The 19994-nt window shown below is 49.4% G+C and overlaps 1 protein-coding gene across 5 annotated transcripts in view; it reads right to left on the reverse strand.

The window, feature by feature from the left end:
• LOC105467774 (G protein-coupled receptor kinase 5) overlaps positions 1–19994 on the reverse strand; it is a 252054-nt gene that overhangs the window by 67581 nt on the left and 164479 nt on the right. For all 5 annotated transcript variants that reach the window (XM_011717505.2, XM_011717500.3, XM_071069044.1 and 2 more), the window contains exon 3: positions 10456–10568. In XM_011717505.2, the coding sequence (XP_011715807.2) occupies positions 10456–10568 (113 nt within the window). The remainder of the gene's footprint in view (positions 1–10455; positions 10569–19994) is intronic.

A 19994-nucleotide genomic window follows, 5' to 3' on the forward strand; every position in this document is an offset into this window, starting at 1 on the left:
AATTCCTCCATTCACACATGGGGCTGGCCATCCGTTTTCTGCCAGGACCTGGCTGATGCCCTGCAGGGTGCTTCAGACGGGTGGGCACTGGCCTTGCTTCCTTTCTGCTCCTCAGTGAGAATGGCGAGCAGTGCATGAAGGGTGCGTCCCCCAGGGGCCCCAGGGTCAGACGGACCTGGTCAACCCCGAAGCCTGTGCCCGCCCTGGCCAAGTGTTCTGTAATCTCTGGCTCCCATCTGAGTGGCCCTCTCAGGCCTCAGTCAGGAGGGATTCACTGGCCCAACTTAGGGCAACAGATGGGATGGAACCAGAGAAGGGAGGGAAGAATGGACTCCTGTCCATGTTGGGTGGAGAATGAAAGTGGTAGGAGTGACCCCAGATTTCCTGAGGTACCACAGCCACCAGCTTGTGAATCGTGGCCTGGCCAGAGGCAAACACTGAATAGAAGACAGGAGGGAAGGGGGCTGCATCTCTCCACATGTTGGAGGGGACAGGCTCGCCTCTCTCAGAGGGAGGGGACACGTGCACCCCTCTCAGGGGAAGTGATAAGCTCCCCAGTGGCAGAGGGTGACATGGTTTGGCTGTGTCCCCACCCAGATCTCATCATGAATTGTAGCACTCACAATTCTCATGTGTTGCGGGAAGGACCCGGTGGTGGGAGGTAACTGGATCATGAGGTGGGTCTTTCCGGTACTATTCTCAGGACAGTGAGTAAGTCTCACGAGATCTGATATTTTGTTTGTTTTTTGAGATTTTGAGATGGAGTCTTGCTCTGTTACCCAGGCTGGAGTGCAGCAGTACGATCTCGGCTCACTGCAACCTCTGCCGCCTGGGTTCAAGTGATTCTCCTGTCTCAGTCTCCCAAGTAGCTGGGACTACAGGCGCATGCCACTGTGCCCAGCTAATTTTTGTATTTTTAGTAGAGATGGCGTTTCACCATATTGGCCAGGCTGGTCTTGAACTCCTGACCTTGTGATCCACCCATCTTGGCCTCCCAAAGTGCTGGGGTTACAGGTGTGAACCACCGTGCCCGGCCCGATCTGATGGTTTTATAAAGGGCAGTTCCACTGCACATGCTGTCTTCTCTTGTCTCCCGCCATGTGAGACGTGACTTTCGCCTTCCATTATGACTGTGAGGCCTCCCCAGCCACGTGGAATTGTGAGTCCGTTAAACCTCTTTCTTCTGTAAACTGCCCAGTCTTGGGTATGTCTTTATCAGCAGCCTGAAAACGGACTAATACAGAGGGGCTGTCCCATCCCGCTTCCTGTCTGCCCCATCACTCGTCTCCTAAGAGCTCAGCCCTGAGTGGCTGCCCCCATCCTCGCCCCCACCAGCTGCTTTTCCTCCTTCCCTCTCAGAATTGTTTCTCTGTCCCCACATCCAACCAAGGATCCAAAGGCTACAAGGAAAAGTCTTTAACTTTCCCCATTACTCTTTTTGTTCTAAGTGAAAAGAATCCAAGCATAACCTAGTTCAACAAAACTGGAAGCTCCTGGCTCCTGGAATCTGAGGATGGGCTGAACCAGCTGGGCCCAGAGCCCAGAAACCAGGGACACAAGCACTTCTGGAGCCCCCATCATCTGTGTGTTGGGGGTGTGTGTGTGTTCTCACGATCTCTGGGTGCTGACTGGCTTGTTCCAGTGTAGGAAACATGGCAGTTTCCAGTTCCCAGGGTTTTTATGTTAAGCTTTCTCTAGCAGGGAAGAACTTCCCCTTGAGGTCATCAATTCCAGGGAAAGGATTTGTTGGCCCGCCTTGGCTCACAGACTCCCTCCTGCTCCAGTCAACTGCAGCTTGGGGGTGACATCATTAAGAACATGGCAGCTTCTAGAACAGCCACGTCATTTGGGAATAGGGGTGGGGCACCCAGGAGACTGGATGATCCCACAGACGTGCACTATATAAACCCATTTTAGAAGTGGCACTTTTTCAAGATAGCCCTGCTCCCGGGGTCTGGCTTCCTAGCTGTTCTGACAGTCTCTATGTGCATCTGAAAAACTATAAGCACCCTCCACTCTCCCCATTTTGGAGGATCACACCAGTGAGAGAAAGACGAAGACAAATACTGAATTCTCATAAACAACAGAAGCAGAATACTTAGCCCCCGGTGAGGCAGAGTGGATCATTTCACAGTAAAATTTCAAATGATCAGGCAGAGGTGACAGGTGACAGCCCACTAATTTTACGTCATCTCCTATAGTCTAGGCTAATTAGCAGCTAGGAAGGTCTCTTAGCATTTCCTATATGAGATTTCATTTGTTGTAACCTCATATTTGTAGTTGCCTGCCTCCAAGGTGGCCTTCAATAATCCTTGCCTCGTTATTCATGCCCTTGGAAAGTCTCTTTCAATGTGAAACAGGGCTAACCAGTGCCACCAGTATGATATTAGGGAAATAGTGTGCATGCTCTAAGGCTAGGTCATAGAGGGCACTGCAGCTCCTACCGTGCTCTCTTGGATTGCTTGCTCCGGAGAAAGCCAGCCATGTTGTGAGGGTACTCAAGCAATCCCACGGAGAGGCTCCCTACTCCCAACAGCCAGCGCCAACCTGCCAGGCATGTGAATAACTGTGGATGCAGATCCTCTGGCCACGGTCAAGCCTTTAGACGACTGCAGCCCAGCCAACTTCTTGACATCTCACCTCATGAGAGACCTTGAGCTAACAGCACCTCGTGAAGCCATGCCCAAATTCCTGACCCACAAAACCATCATGTAATAAAGATTGACTGTTATTTCAAGCCACTATGTTTTGAGGTGAACTAATACTGCGTGGGCCTCAGTGGCTCACGCCTGTATTCCCAGCACTTTGGGAAGCCAATGTGGGCAGATCACTTGAGGTCAGGAGCTCAAGACCAGCCTGGCCAACCTGCTGAAACACCATCTCTACCAAAAGTACAAAAATTAGCTGGGCGTGGTGGCGCCTGCCTGTAATCCCAGCTACTACGGTGGCTGAGGCACGAGAATCACTTGAACCCAGGAGGTGGAGGTTGCAGTGAGCTGAGGTCGCCCCACTGTACTGCAGCCTGGGCAAAAGAGTAAGACTCTGTCTCAAAAAAGAACAACAACAACAAAAAACCCAAAGCTAACACTGAACAGATATTTTAACTTTTGGCTGGTGCTGCTCAATTCACTTCCAAATTTTCCTTGGCCAGGTGCAGTGGCTCATGCCTGTAATCCAGCACTTTGGGAAGCCAAGGTGGAAGGATCACTTAAGGCCAGGAGTTCAAGACCAGCCTGGGCAATACAGTGAAACCCCATCTCCTAAAAAAAAAAAATGTATTTAATTAGCCAGGCATGGTGGCCTGCGCCTGTAGTCCCAGCTACTTAGGAGGCTGAGGTAGGAGGATTCACTTTGGGTCCAGGAGTTTGAGGCTATGGTAAGCTATGATCACACCATCACACCCCAGCCTGGGCAATAGAGTGAGACTCCATCTCTTGGGGAAAAAAAATCCTAATTTTTTTTAATCTTTCATTTAACCAGAAAGCAAGCTGCACAAGGGCAGGAACTTAGTTCCCCTGTTCACTGTGTTCTCCCAACTGCTGGAACAGAGCCTGGCACATGGGAGCCGCCCCATAAATATGCACTGGGTGGATCTGGTTCTCTATCTGCCAAACATCCTCCGATCCCAAAGAGGAGAGACCAGAACACATTAAGTCTCACCCAAGTGTGGAGACAAGATGGTTTCAAATGAGCCAGCATGTGGTCAAGGCTCCCGGGGAACAGGTTAGAGAGAAGCCATCAGTCTCCAAGATGCCCAAGACCCTTTGGCCTGTGGGGGCTGACACTAGCCTAGACCCTCTTCAGTCCCCTGACCTGCTGGGCAAGCTCTTTGCCCTCTAGAGACCAGACCCAGTCATGGCTTAGGTCACCGATTCCATTTCTTGCTGAGAGGGCAGCTGGCAGTGGCAGGAGAAAAGTCTGTCTCAGGTTCCTGGAAGACCCTTGACAACCAACACAAAAGGCCGAACTCCCCCTGCAGTCTAGTAAATGATGCACCAACGGTTCTGCTACCCAGAAAATCACCTGGGCTCTCTTTAAAAAACAGCTGCAGTCTTCCACTTGACTTGAGAAATGCAGACATTAAGACTGTGCAGAAGGCTGGGCGCGGTGGCTCACGCCTATAATCCCAGCATTTTGAGAGGCTGAGGCGGGCAGATCACTTGAGGTCAGGAATTCAAGACCAGCCCAGCTAACTTGGTGAAACCCCATCTCTACTAAAAATACAAAAATTAGCTGGGTGTGGTGGTGGGCACCTGTAATCCCAGCTACTCAGGAGGCTGAGGCAGGAGGATCACTTGAACCCAAGAGGCGGAGGCTGTAGTGAGCTGAGATGGCGCCACTGCACTCCAGCCTGGGTGACAGAGTGAGACTCTGTCTCAAATTAAAAAAAAAAAAAAATACTGTGCAGGAGAGGAGCCTTTCCCAGGGACTACATCAGAGTCCAACGAGGACAGGTTATTTTTAAAAGCTCCACTTGGTAGAAATTCAACAGAGAGATGGGAATGGCATGGATGGCGCTGGCCAAGTCAGGCAGCACCCGGGGCGCTACTGTAACACCAAGGACACTGCCACCTCCTCCCTCCTCTGGGTTCCAGTCAGGATGGAAGAAAAAACGGACCTTAGACGAGAAGTTACGCCAGCCCTGGAAAACTCAATAAAGCTCCGTGCGTAAAAGAGGTGTTCCAGAGGCTGGTCATTTGACGTCAAGATGGGCGATGAAAAAGTCTCGCTAATTCCCAGGGATGCACATGAAAACGCAGAGGGGATGGGGTCGGCCTCTCGTGAGTGGCAGCTTCATTAGGGCAGATGTGAAGAGCATTGGACGCGCTGACGCAGGGAGCCAGACTCACATTTCCTTTCCAAAAAACAGCTCTTGGTACAGGCCCAGAAAGAGGGAACGACGGCATGACCAGAATGAAAATGGGCATCCACTGGATTTTTTTTTCCCCCTTTTCAAACTGACTATAAGTGTCTAACAAAACACGTGGCTGGAAAATTCCACCGGCTCCTAGGCTTAGCCTCACCCTGCTCTGCCTCATCAACTCTCTAGATGGCTCCCAAAGCTGCTGCTGCCTCCTCTTTTCCAAATGGGGAGCAGCGCTTGGTCCGGGGCATCTTTTGTCCTCACGCTTCTCCATCCACGTGGATTTGTTTCCTTGGTGAGCTCCTCCAGCCCAGGGCTCTCTAAACACCAGCTCTATATATGTTGACAACTCCAAGGCTGGGCACAGAGGCTCATGCCTGTAATCCCACCACTTTGGGAGGCCAAAGCAGGCAGATCACTTGAGCCCAGGAGTTTGAGACCAGCCATGACAACATAGTGAAACTCTGTCTCTACAAAAAAATACAAAAATTAGCCGGGCGTGGTGGCGTGTACCTGTAGTCCCAGCTACTTGGGAGGCTGAGGCAAGAGGATCACCTGAGCTCAGGAGGCAGAGGTTGCAGTGAGTTAAGATCACACCACTGCACTCGAATCTGGGCGACAGAGTAAGACTGTGTCTCAAAAGTAAAAAATTTTTTTTAAAAAGTTGACAATTCCCAATTTTCCATTTCCAGCCCAGACCTTTCTCATGAAGCCTGACTTGAATACCCATCTCCCCTGGAGCTTCTCCACTCAAGCATCTGGTAGACATCCCAAGGCATGTGTGCCTGAAGCGGAGCTCTTGATTTTCCCCACAGGGTGACCTTCCCACAGCCTTTTCCTAAATCCATCTTTCTATTTGTTCAGGTCAAAACTTTGAAGTCTTCCTTAACTCTTCTCTCATCCCCAGTCCATCAGAGAATACTGTTAACTCCACCTTCCACACAAGTCTCAAATCCAACCACTTCTCACCACTGCCAGGGGCTACCATGCTGGCTTGAGCCACCAGCTGTTCTCACTTGGACTGCTGCAATAGCCTCCTAGCAGATCTCCCTGCTCCCACCTCTGCCCCTCAAAGCCTGCTCCCAACATGGAAGCCAGAGGGATCATTTAAAAACCTAAGGCACAGATGGGCATGGTGGTGCACACCTGTATTTGCAGCTACTTGGGAGGCCAAGGCAGGAGGATCACTTGAGCCCAGGAGGTTGAGGCTGCAATGAGCTACGAACCCACTCCTGCACTCCAGCCTGGATGACAGAGTGAGACCCTGTCTCATTAAAACAAAACAAAACAAAACAAAACAAAACAAAACCTCAAGTCAGACCACGCCACTGCTCTGCTAAAAACCCTCCAGTGGCTCCCTCATTTCTCTCAAAGTCAAAGTTCTCTGATGGCACAAAGTCCTACATGATCAACTTCTCTACTACCCCCTCTGCCCTTCCTCCCTCCCCTCCAACTGCAGACACTCGTGTCTGCAGGCCTTTGTGCTGGCTGTTCCCTGCCTGTAATGCCCTTTCACCACATATTCACTTTACTAACTCCTCCAGCTCCTCCTGGTCCTCAATCAAACGTTGCCTTTTCAAAGACTCTTATGCTGACCATCCTACTTCATGATACAACCAGCCTCCCCATATCCACACTCCCAACCTCCTTTAACCTGCTCTAGTTCTTCTTTTTCCATCCCAGTTCTCGCCTTCAAACATTCCATGTCATTGGCTTATTATGCTCATGGCCTCAGATGCAGCATGATGCCGAGGAAGGAGCCTGGACCGGGAGCCAGGAGACCTGAGTTCTGGGCCTACCTCTGCCCCTCACATGCTCTGTGACTTTAGGCAAGTCACCAACCTCCACTGGGCCCAATCTGAGTATCACTCAACTGCTAGGTGTGGCATTGCGGGCTGAGGATTCACAGACCATGGGCCACGTCTGTGCCACCAAGAGGCTTGGCTAGTGGAGGAACAGGCACACAAAGCCCTCAATGGCTACATTCACTGAGCCTCAGTGCTATTCCAGACATGGTTCTGAGCAGTAAGAACTCATGTAGTCTCTACCTAACACCTCTCCCATCATCAGATACAGCTATATCCCCACTTACAGATGAAGACACGAAGTACACGAGGGGTTAAACACCTGCCCATGCATGGTCTCACCAAGGGATGGTGGCAGAGCCACGATGTCCTGGCATCCTATCTCTGGAGCCTGCACTCTCCATCAATGCACCTCTGCCAGCATGGGGCAGCAATGTGGCTCAGGTGCATGTGAGAAGCAAGCACCCACAGCAGAGGGGCACAGGAGAAGAGACAGGAAGAGGGAGATTGGGAGGACTTCTGTGAACAGAGGATAGAAGGACAAGCAGGCATTTGCCAGGCAAAGGAGAGGATTTCAGGCAGGGAGGCCTGAGAGAGCTAGGGCCAAGAGGCTTGAACTCTCCTGGTAAGTCACAAATGCTAGAAGTGGGTAGTGAGGCCAGAACACAGGGCTGAAGAAAGACTCTGGGAAGGCCAAGGGTGAAAAGGTGGGCAGGAGCTGATGCTGGAAGATCTGGTAAGTCAGTTTCAGAACCTGGACTTTATCCTAGATGTCATTACTTTCCAACCCTGGATCCACACTAAACCCCTGGGAGATTTGAAAAATGCCAATAGGTGTTAGAATCGATGGCTAGCCTAGTGGTAATAAGCCTTGTGCCAAACTATGGCCTGCAACTACTGTGTCCCAGTAAAAGGAATCACAGCTCCTCCAAAAAACAATAGATCTAGTATAAGATGAGCCCAGAACCTTGCGTCATATCAGACAGCAAGGAGACTACTGATAACTGCTGGAGTCCAGCCAGGGACTCAAAGCCAACCTGGAGATGCCCCCACTAGCCAGGGATGAGACCATGAGCATCAGTCAGGATAATGACTACGGTGCAACAGTACACACGCAACATGTCTACAACCATGAGTTAAAAACTCTAATTAGTTACTGCTACTAGAGGATGGTAGTGAACCAGTTTGGTATTTTAGAAACATTAATTCAAGAAAAGAATCAACCATTTCCTCTATGAACTTTACCACTAGGTCACCACATGGTCATCAAAAGGAAGTGCCTCTGTTGGCAAATGAAGACGGAATGGCAGAATTAGAATGTTGCCATGTTGCAAGTCCTTTTTAACTAACAGATTCACATACAGACTAGCAATAGCTGCTACCATTTCAAAAAGAAAGACAACCAGATCGTATATGCCCCCTGATGGAAGAACATGAAACCACTGAGGAAGTCGAATCCCACTCCACACACAAAAAGGGAAACTGAATTTGGTCAAGTTTCTACATCCAACTAGCAATGCATAAGAAATATAGAGGATCCTGGCCAGGTGCGGTGGCTCACGCCTGTGGTCCCAGCATTTTGGGAGGCTGAGGCAGGTGGATTACGAGGTCAGGAGATCGAGATCATCCTGGCTAACACGGTGAAACCCTGTCTCTACTAAAAATACAAAAAAATTAGCTGGGCACAGTGGCGGGAGCCTGTAGTCCCAGCTACGTGGGAGGCTGAGGCAGAAGAATGGCGTGAACCTGGGAGGCGGAGCTTGCAGTGAGCTGAGACCGCGCCACTGCACTCCGTCCGGCCTGGGTGACAGAGCGAGACTCCGTCTAAAAAAAAAAAAAAAAAAAAAAATAGAAATATAGAGGAGCCTGTTAAATGACACTTGGGGATAAGAATACAAAATTCAGACTGTGGGAAGCTCTTCTGTAGGAACAACAAATGTATTACAAAGGGGGATAGATGGTTTAGGGGGAGCCTAGAGTAAAGAAAACATCAACCGATCACAATGTGTGGACCTTATCCAGACCAATTCAAACAAATACACATAAAATGTATGAGAATGCTGGAAATCTGAATACTAACATTTGATGATAGTAAAGAATTTTTAAAGCTATGATAATACTATTTTTTAAAGAGCTCTTATTCAGAGATACATACTGAAAAGTTCACAGATGAGATAATATATGAAATTTGCTACAAAATGTTACAGAGTAGAGGATGGAGGAATGGATGAAAGAAGATTGGCCATGAGTTCATAATTGTTGAGGTGGGGTGAAGGGTGCCTGGGGGTTCATTACACTATTCTGTCGACTTTACTTTTTATAGCTTGAAATTTTCCATAATAAAAAGTTATAAAAATACTAGGCCCCACCTCCAGAGATTCAAATTAATTGGTCTGGGCTTCAGCTCAGGCTCTGGTGTGTTTTTAAGTCTCCCCAGGTGTTTCTAATGCCCAGCCAAGATTGAAAACTACTGTAATCACTCATACAAGAGGCGCCAAGAATCTGCCCGAAGCCCAAGGCAGAGCCTCCCCTAAGCCCAAGGCAGAGCCTGCGGAGGGGAGGGAGCTGGCCTGGGCAGGGTCAAGGAGCCAAGCACATGAGCCTTGATCAGGTTGGGGAAGGATGAGGAGGGGAAGGCATTAAAGAGTGCAAAGATTTCAGTCTCGGGTGACTGTAGGGTGCTGGTCACTGGAACAGGTAATGTCTCAGGGCTGGCAGCTTTGGGGTCCTGGGAGAAAGTGCTGAGTGCATTTGGGACTTACTGACTTTAAGGCGGCCTTTGTGACTTCAGTGGAGATGTCCAGTGGGCAATTTGGTTTGTGAGTCTAGAGATGCACATTGAGATCCTGAAGCAGATACAGAGACTTGAAATCTTAAAGGGTTGTCCCCCAAACTGAGATAGAGGTCGGGATGGCAGCAGCCAATGGTGGCATGAGGGCTTTTAGGAAACAGCAGCCTCTTAGCCCCTGCACCTGGGGGAGAGGGGAGGGGCCTGGATGACTTCACACCCTTCATGACCGCTCCCCATTCCTTCTTCTCCCCTCTTGTCCTCCTTCCTCGGATAAAAACCCAAGGGCAGTTGGCTGAACCAAGGTGCCCAGGCTTCCTGGGCAGGTGCGGAGGAACTCCTGACTATTCCCACAACCTGTCTTAAAAACCCATGCAATCAATCAACATTTGTTAAACAAATGCATAACAAGCACATCCGAAGGAAGCCTCCATGGTGTCAGGCATGTCATCCATGCCAGAGCCCAGTGGAGCCATTGGCAGTCAGACCGGCTTGACAGCCATGCGCTTCATTTGACATTTATTGAGTGCCCATAGATGCTGGGCACTGCATGAGGCAGGTGTGAACAGGATGCCAGCCCAGGGTCCTGCCCTCAGGGAGCTTGCATTCTAATGGGGAAGCTGACAATAAACAATTGTACAAACTCACAAAAGCTGTGGAATTCTATAAAATGGGTTCTCAGCTGGAGGAAGGGGCCACCAGATCCAAGAGCTAGGCCTAACTTCCCCAGGCCCTGCCTCCCATAATAACCCAGACTTCCAGAATCAAAGAGCTGATAGGGCTCCACTTTACAGCAACAGCAACTAAGGTCCAGAAGGGAAGGGGCCCACCCAAGGTCACCCATGAGTTTAGATCCTGAGACAATTTTGCATTCCTAATCAAAGTCTGTAGTGGGAGTTTTGTAAGCACTCTTCTAAACCATGAGGTCTATCTTTTCCTTTGAGCCAAAACAATCACTGATCACAGAGGACCACACGACCACAGGAGCAGGAACTTACCACGGAGTCCAGGAACTGAATGTAACACTCCAGCCCAGGCCTGGTTTCACAAAACTGCCGGAAAAGCAGCCTCCCGATTGGCTGCTTGTCACATAAACTGCAGTAATCTCTGTCTGGAGACAAGAAAAGAAGAATGTGATGAGACCCAGGAGAAGGCCAGGCAGGGCCTTCCTGTCATTCCCTCACCTGGGCTCAGAGCCCCAGATGGATGGAGTAAGGTGACTGGCAAACTCTCAGAACCCCTTCTTCATTTCATGGTCTCTGAAGACTCAGAGAGATGTCAGTGTAGAAGAAGGCACCAGTGACGACCCAGCCTCCACTCCCCACTCCATGCCCCCGGTCCAATGCTCTGATTTCTGTATGGACATGCCAGCAGTTCTGGGAACTGTGATTCCATCTCCTTGGTGGCCATTAAGCACATCACATTCTCTGATTACAGTGACTGCAGGCCTGTAATGTAAGCCAGTTGAATCAGAGTGGACCGCAGACTGCTTGGGAACACTGGAGCAGAGGCGCTCTCTTCCTCTGGAGGTCATGGTGAGAGGATGTGAGGCCAGATGCTGCAACAGTGTTCTTGACACTGCAAGAGAAGCCGCTATGAGGATGAGGCTGACACATCAAGGAGGTGAGAGCTGGGAAATTACAGGAAGTAGTGTTGGTGCCCTGGTGATGTCATGAATCTCTGGATCAAACCATGCCTGTAGCTCAAACCACATCTGAAAAGCTGATTTATGAGACAACACATTCTCCTTGTTTAGGGCAGTTTGAACATTTTTAGAAATTACTTGTAATTCAAAGCATCCTAATGGATACATTTTTAAAAAATCATTTTTGCCCAACTGGAGAAAAGCCCAGTCTTAGGACGCTTCAAATTATGAAAACCCTGCCTTTTCCAGTTAGGCACTAAAGGCACGGAGACAGGAAGTCACCCGCACTTACCCACTCAATAGCCAAGAGGATTCGAAAGAGCAAATACTGCAAGACTCCCACCAAGAGGCCCAGAGACCACGGTGCTAGCCAACAATTTGCTGTGTTACTTCAAACCATTCACTTGCCCTCTCTGGGCCTCTGTGTTCTCTGAAAACCAGAAGGGCATGCTGTAGTTGGGATGGGGGCCCCTTCCCTTTTGGTTCTTCCTGCAGTGATGCTAAAGCCTCTCCAAGAAGTTCTCTCTGGCCCGGAAGATACTCGAAGGAACCACTGAAACATGCCGCCTCGGGCTCTCTGGAGCACCGAACACTAGGCCATCGATTTTGCAGCTGCACAGGACACAGTCGGGTGAGTTCATGGGAAACTGGGAAGAGGGCGATGGAGCCCGGGAAGGAGAGCAACTTGGGGGAAAGGGATGACTACAGTCTACTTGGTGTAAAGGAGGTAAGATACCAGCCCCCTAGAAAGGATTTCTCTTGAGATATGCCAGGCAACAAGGGGATATGAACACAACCACTGCGCTAGCACACTTGGATTCTTAGTCTCAAAATGCTTATCCATAGGATGTAAAGCTAAGGCTTGCCTGCAGGGAGGATCTCGTGGTAGCTGTGAGTGTGAGTGTGGGCTCCAGAGCGAAACCACCTTGGTTTAAATCCCAGCCCATTGCTCACTGCCTGTGTAACCTGGGGCAAGAGGCTTGACACTGCCCCTCAGTTGTCTAGTTTGTAAACTGGGGACGGTGAGCGGACCTAACTCCTAGGACCGTCCTGAGGAATGAATAAGACAATACATAGAAAGCACTCAAACCAGATGCTGGCACATTAATAAACCCCATTTCTCATCGTTATGGATGTGATCATTGGTCTGTTCCATCTCCCTTTCCTTTAGGGAACCTCCTTTCTCCCAGTCTGTACCAATTCAACCCATGCCTCTGAATCTAAAAAGGGAGCTGAGACCTCCCACGCTACGGAGACAGGCACGTGACTCAGTCATAGCCAATCAAAAGGCCTCTGTCTCCTGGCCACAGTGCTAAGGTCACGGATAGACACGTGACTTAGTCATAGCCAATCAGAGGCCTCTCTCTCTGGCCATGATGACAGGTTCAAGGGTGGCCATGACTCAGTTCTAGCCAATCAGGTCAGGGCCTGTGATCCGTGGGGGCCCTGGAGTCCTCCCAGGGCTTTTGCCAGAACTTCCAGGAAAGATACTGTCTGTTCCCTGGGATGCCAGGAGGGCTTTTCGGGATGACTGCTCAGCCAAGGGCTGCTGAGACTGCCTTCCCCCACGCAGCGAGAGCCCACGGAGGACGCAGCCGGCATACAAGCGGAGCTGAGCGGAGAGAGGAGCCCTGAAGGCAGCCCCTCCCTCCCAGGCATTTATTCACTGAACGGGGACACGGGGACACGGCGACATGGCGACACGGCCTCAGCACTCCACTGTCTGCCTCCTGGAATGGAAAGAGCCGCGGCCAGGCCCACTTCTTTCATGGGTAACCTGCCTGAGGGCAGGGTTTTTTTTGGAGGAGTTCGCCAGATCTAAGTAGCGTATGTAGAAGGCACTCTAAAACGTTTCATTCTCTCCCCAGTGAGTATTTGGATCAGCGTGGATGAGCAACCTGCCAAGTCCCCTCTTGGCCCACTCCCAAATGGTTTTGTGGCTCCAACTAGCCCTGGACTGCAGCCTAAACTCTGCCCTTCAGCCGTGGGTGCAGTCTACACCGCTCCCAGCACAGATGGTTCACAAATAGCCACTTCAACAAGCATTTAGCCTCAGTGTATGCCAGGTTCTGACGGGGAGGGGTACCTAGGGATGTGGTCCCAGCCCGCAGGGAGGTTGGACTCAGACTGGAGAGGTCAGCAGGAGTGTGTGTGGGTGAATAGACAAGATCTCAAGTGACAGTAATAAAATGTCAAGCTAGATGAGTGTGATCATCAGCCACAGTAGGGAACCTGGTCTCAGCGCCTGTGACAGGTCTGCAGCCTGCACCTGTTAGCACAATGCCCTGCAGATACAGCCTGCATTCCCGTTGCCTCCCACTCAACACAATCCCCCAAGGGGAGGAAAACAAACCTTTGCATCTTTTCCCAATCAGCCGAGTTTTTCCCAGCACAAACACAGAACCAAAGTAAAGTACCTTGTGTCAAATTCCATTTTTATTCAATTATGGGAGAGAGCACCATGCTGCTTATGTGATTTAAGCAAGGTACCCCTCTACCCCCACCTTTTCCAAAAGCAGTTTTGAGATTTCGTGTGCCATATTGTGATCCCTTAAGGGTTCATCTGACAGATTTTTTTTCTCTCCATATGGCATTTGCTGTCAGTATGGAAACAAGGCTGTTATAAACTCACAGCACAGTAAACACCATGCGATTCCGACACAAGCTGTCAGCACCTCAGTTCCGAGCCTCTCCCAGCTGTAGAGAGGATCCCAGGCAAAAAAAACACTACTCGTTGGAAGCCTAGAGAGAAATAAAAGGACCAGTAATGATCTTTTTAGATTTTTTTCTTCACCTCAAATAAAGATCAATGGGCCCATTTTCTGAGCAAGCACACACACAAAAACAAAATCATCCCCAGTGCAACATTTACAGTTCCTATAGAAATGGATAAGGAGGCCACAGAAGAAAGAATACGAATTCGGGAATGATCAAGGAGACAGGAGGAGGCACAAATCAAAGTTCTTGATGTATCAAGAGTAAACCTGAGGTATAGGTTGCTTCTACAAAGTCAATGACATTGAAATTGGAAGCATGAAAAGCTCTACAATACATGCTTGGAGTGGACCCTTTCTGATCTGTTTCAACAGAAGCTGGCAATGTTGCTGAAATCCAGCTTGGAAGGGGGCCGGCCCACAACCTTTCTCCCAAGTGTGGTCTGTTGGGGTTGGTGAGGAGAAACACCTAGGACAAGGGCAGAAGACTTTTCTCTCTGTCTCCAAATCTCTTTAGGGGTGGGAGAACACTGGGATGCTGTACACACAGGCACACACACTGTCCACACACACGCACGCACACACATGCACACACATGCGCACTTGCTCTTCTAGAATATGGAACTCTGGCTTTCCATGTGCCTCATTGATCTTTTCCTCCAAGCCAGAAAGAGGCTGCTTTATGTAAGACATCTGGGAGTAGCGGCCAGGCACGGTGGTTTATGCCTATAATCCCATCACTTTGAGAGGCCGAGGCAGGCGGATCACCTGAGGTCAGGAGTTCGAGATCAGCCTGGCCAACATAGTGAAACCCCGTCTCTACTAAAAATACAAAATAATTAGCCGGGCGTGGTGGCAGGCACCTGTAATCCCAACTACTTGGGAGGCTGAGGCAGAAGAATGGCTTGAACTTGGGAGGTGGAGGTTGCAGTGAGCCAAGATCATGCCATCGCACTCCAGCCTGGGCGACAAGAGTGAAACTCTGTCTCAAAAAAAAAAAAAAAAAAAAAAAAAAAAGACATTAGGGAGTAGGGTATGGGGAGCTCCTTGGCCCCTAAGTACCCACAAATCATCCAGCCATTCTAACTTTGTTATTTTGGGTCCTTCATTCACTCAATAAATTCTCTTCCAAGGTCTCTTGCTTTTTGATACTGGAAGTTTCCTTTGATGTTAAGGATTTCTTCTTGAATTCAACACATGGGGATATGTGGGTGGATCAGTGGGAAGAGACATTTATACCCACTGACAGGTTACTGATCCAGCGACAGGTTTGGAATTAACAGCTGGCCAAGAATGGAGGACATAATCTCTGTGATGTGACATTTGGAAGAGGAAGGTGACTGGGAAAGGGGAAGGGTCTAGAAAGCCCATCATACATCCCAGGGCACTGAGCTGTGCCCTTAACTAAGGAGCAGAGTGCCCTGGGAGGAGTTAGGCCGGCTTATGCACACAGGAGGGTGTTGGGAGATATACTGGGAAGGAAAGCTGGACTCTCAGGTCTAGGAGGTTGGAATGGATTCAGTGTCTCACTGGTAAATCAGTAATTTAGAGCAAAAATGATTCATGTACAATCCACAGAAAAGGGGAAAAGAATGGGGTGGTGGCAAGTCTGAGACATTTGCAGAGGAAGTCATTGGTTTGGGAGCTATCGTGGCCTGCGGGCTCAGGCCTCGGCTTTTGGGCAGGGAGGGTACCAGCTCCTGCAGCTGGGAGCCTGCTTTGGCGAGCAGCTGGACTGAATTGGCTTCAAGAAAACGACATGTGTTGTTTGTTTCTTCAAGGGATTGACATTCCCCATCTCCCCAGCATGCCCACAGCTGGCCTGGGAAGGCGGGATCGCCACACCTTCCTGCAACACACTGAATTCCAGCCTTGCACTCAGACAGAACCATGTCTACCCAGCAGGCAGTCCCTTTAGCAAGGTACCAGAAACTTGCTTCGTCCTTGTCCTTAGCAGTTTGCTCACTGGCCAGCGTGAGAGGGAGGCACATTCATGGATAACACTGGAAAGAGAAGCCACATAACAATGTCTACGTAACAGAACTGCATAAGTCAGTTGGGAAGTGTCCTGGAAGGTGTCATGGCAGAGGGGGCAAGACATCCTCTCATGATGCTGGGTCAGTTTCAGGGATGGTGCCCACGGAGAGCACACTAGAATACGGGAATGGGCAGGCAACGCAGGCAGGGGGAGAAGCTGAGTCCAGGTGAAGAAGAGGGAAAAAGGTCAAAGCCAGAGAGAATGGGGCTTGAGGTTGGGAGGAGGGGCAAGGAGAAGCTACAGTGGGGAGGCGAAACCTCCAGGTGAGATGCCAGGAGGACCTGGAGGGTGTGCTGAAGTGTGGGAGAAGGTGAATTAGGACAAGAATTCTGGGCTAGGTCTGAGACCGCCACAGGATGTCACTGAGTGGACCTTCAACACTGGCTTAAAGAAAACAGACAAAGTGGTAGGTCACTTAGGGATGGGAGGCGAGGCGTGAAGCGGCGATAACCAGCAAGTAGTGTTAAGTGAGTGGCCCCCAAGTGTATTAGGCCATTCTTGCATTGTTATAAATACCTGGGCCTGGTTGATTTATTAGAAAAGAGGTTTAATTGGCTCATGGTTCTACAGGCTGTACAGGAAGCATAGCACTGGCATCTGCTTCAGGAGAGGCCTCAGGAAGCTTACAATCATGGTGGAAGGTGAAGCAGGAGCAGGCATGTCACATGGCCAGAGGAGAGCTGCGGGGGAGGTGCCACACTGCAACAACCAGATCTCACAAGAACTCACCATCGCCAACAATGAGGGATCCGCCCTCATGACCCAAACACCTCCCACCAGGCTCCACCTCCAACATTAGGGGTTACATCTCAACATGAGACTTAGGCAGGGACAAATATCCAAACTGTGCCAGCAAGTACACTTCATTGGTAATGAATGCAACTGGCTGAAAATCCACATGCTAAGACACATGCACATACAATAAGCAGCCCATGTCTTCTGGGCCTGGGCACAGCCAACTCACTTCCAACTCTGCCCTTCCCAGGACAGGGCTGACACCTGCCAAGCTGTCAGCCAATAGAGGGTACGTCAACCCAACAGAGGGCACAGCAAGACAAGGGGCCCCTGTCCTCACCACCTTCACCTGGTGAGGTTTGGGTGCTTGGGAGAGACCTTGCTTGCCTCTTAGCCTATTCTCATTATAAGCCACTAAAGATACCACACCTCAGGCCTGTTGCCAAGGACACCATAGTGGATGAGCGCTGGGCAGGGGTTGGTCTCAGCTCTGCCATCAATTCTCTGTGTAACCTTGGACAAGTCACTTCCCCTTTCTTGGTCTCAGTTTCCTCATCCATAAAATAAGAGGATTCAAATAATAACCTCTAAGCCCCTTCTCAACCTGGAAACCTTCCTGGGGTGCCAGCTTCACATGCAGATGATTACAGGGACTTGGACCAGATTCCAAGGTCAACCTTGGAGGTCAGTTTTAACCAGGATTCCAAAACCTGTTTCCATCCAACCCCAATAAGGATTCCTGATCTGGCATCTCACCCCCTGGTTCTAAGACAAGGGTAGGCAAACTTTTCTGTAAAGGGCTAGTAGGAGATATTTACTACTAGCCATATGGTAGTAGTTTGAGGGCCATATGGTTTCTTCACAACGATTCAGCTCTGCTGTTGTAGCAAAAGACTCCACAGATAATACGCAGGCACATCGTCTTACAGGACTTCACTCTGTTGTCTTTTGCAGATCTTGCATTTTTTATATGAAGTGAAGGTTTGTGGCAACCCCGCATCAAGCAAGTCTGTCCGCACCGTTTTCATTTCCCAACAGCACGTGCTCGCTTCCTGTCTCTGTGTCACATTTCAGTAACTCTCAAAATATTTCATAACTGTGAACTCATCCCACCTGGGAGCCTACTGAAAATGCAGATTCTCATTCTCCCCACCCCACTTCAGACCTACTGTATATCACGCTGCTAATAAAGACATACCTGACTGGGTAATTTATAAAGGAAAGAGGTTTCCTTGACTCACAGTTCCACGTGACTGCGGAGGCCTCACAATCAAGACAGAAGAGCAAGGGATGTCTTACATGGCGGCAGGCAAGACAGAGCATTTGCAGGGGAACTCCCCTTTATAAAACCATCAGATCTCATGAGACTTATTCACTATCATGAGAATAGCATGGGAAACATCCACCCCCACGATTCAATTACCTCCCACCAGGTCCCTCCCATACATGTGGGAATTATGGGAGCTACAATTCAACATGAGATTTAGGCGGGGACACAGTCAAACCATATCACCTACTGACTGAATCAGAATTTCACAGGTGGGGCCCAGAAATCTGTGTTTTAACATACTCTCCAGTTTAAAGCAGTGCTTTTCCAACTATCTATGGGGAAAAAAAAAAGTTTTTTAAATTTCCAATCCATCATGGACTGATACTTCTGTAAAACTCATATCGTCCACAACTTTCCATGTCAGTCTGACAATAGCCAACTCCTTTATAACCTGTTCCACAAGATGAGTCCGCTGATCACACACCTGGATGCTACGGCCACATTGAATTGCTGTAAGTGTTTCTAAGCATCTCTGTACTTATCACAGAGCAGTAAAATCAGTCCACGAACCACACTTTGAGCATCACTGCTCCAGAAACACAAGGTCTTGTTTTCCTTTCTTTGGAGAGTCATCCCTTCCCCTATAATAATTCTTTGGGTGAGACCAGTACCAAGCTCGGAGATGAGCACAGGGCCCAGGCCTTACCAATCTTGAGTCTTTACTTGAACATTTTTTGGCACTCGAAGGAAAGTTACTTTTTCTTTATCTGAAGTCTTAAACTCTTAGGACCATGTAAGCCTGGAGTTGCTGGTGGCTATCTTGTGGCCATATAGAAAGAACCTGTCAGAGAATGAAGTCAAAACTGTAGAAAGTAGAATAATAAATAGCGTCCTGATGACGTTTGAGACCTGGATCCAGCCATACCTGAAGCCATGAGATTTACCCCTGGACTTTTCAGTTACATAAACCAACAGACTCCCTCTAACCCTTAAGTTAGTTTGAGTTGGGTTTCAGTCCCTTGCAATTTATTGGTGCTGAGTAATAAGCCTTCAGACTTAACAAGTATTTGGAAGACTCAAAATGAACACCTATATGCAAGGGCTTTGCAGTAAAGTGCTACACTGTCAGGACACCAGAGCAAGATGGGGCAGTACTATTAAAGAACTTCTGTCCTCAGCCTCCACCATGAAGTTGGATCCTCATGGATATTCCAGAAGGCCTCTATCTATGGCTAATTAGGACATAGTTCAGAAACACCAAAGCACTACCCACCCTGCTTGTATCCTAAAGGCAAGCAGGGTTGCCTTGCTTGGGTGAGGACTTCTCCAGAGCTAGCAGAGGGTGGGGAACAAGCACAGGCTTGGGTCTGAATCCTACCTCTCCATTCTCTAGGTCAGAGGTTTTCAGCAGGAGGAAATTTTGGCAATGTCTGTAGACATCTTTTGTTTTCACAACTGTGAGGTTACTACTGATTAGTGGGTAGAGGTCAGGGATGTGCTAAATACCCCACAATACACAGGACAGCTCCCTGCCACACAGAATTATTCTGCTCCAAATGGCAATAGTGTCACCGGAGTGGAGCAGCTCTGGATGGCGGTGTGGTCTTGGGCAAGTCCCTTTACCTGAGGCCATCAGAGTTAGCTGGTTGCTGCTGGGGACTGGCAACAATGCATGTGAGCACCTGGCCCAGTCTCAGCACACATTAGGTCCCACAGAAACAGCAGCCATTGGACAGATCCTATCTCCTCTATCAGACTCAGGAAATGATGGCTTTTACTTCTCCGAAGATTGAGAAAGCAGATAGGAGGTAGCTGGTGAAAAAGGAGCCTTGACTCTCCATTAGCACCAGAGCAGGCAGGAGTTCCCCACTGTCACCGAGCCCTTTGGCCCTGAGATCTGGGAGGGCACGGCAGGGCAGGGCAGGGCTATGCCAGCCGCTTGCTCTTCCTTCAGGGCTCCTTCTCGGAAGCAAGCCACATGTGTCCCACCAGCACATGCCTGAGGTTCAGATCTCATAACCCAATCAATTCCTTCAAGACTCATAACCCCCAGCAGACTGAGAAACAGGAATGATATTGATAGTGAAGATAAATAAATGCTGTCACTGTTTTCATTCTTTTCGAGTGACATGAAA

The sequence above is a fragment of the Macaca nemestrina genome, chromosome 9 (assembly GCF_043159975.1).
Source record: "Macaca nemestrina isolate mMacNem1 chromosome 9, mMacNem.hap1, whole genome shotgun sequence".
Taxonomy (NCBI): Eukaryota; Metazoa; Chordata; class Mammalia; order Primates; family Cercopithecidae; genus Macaca; species Macaca nemestrina.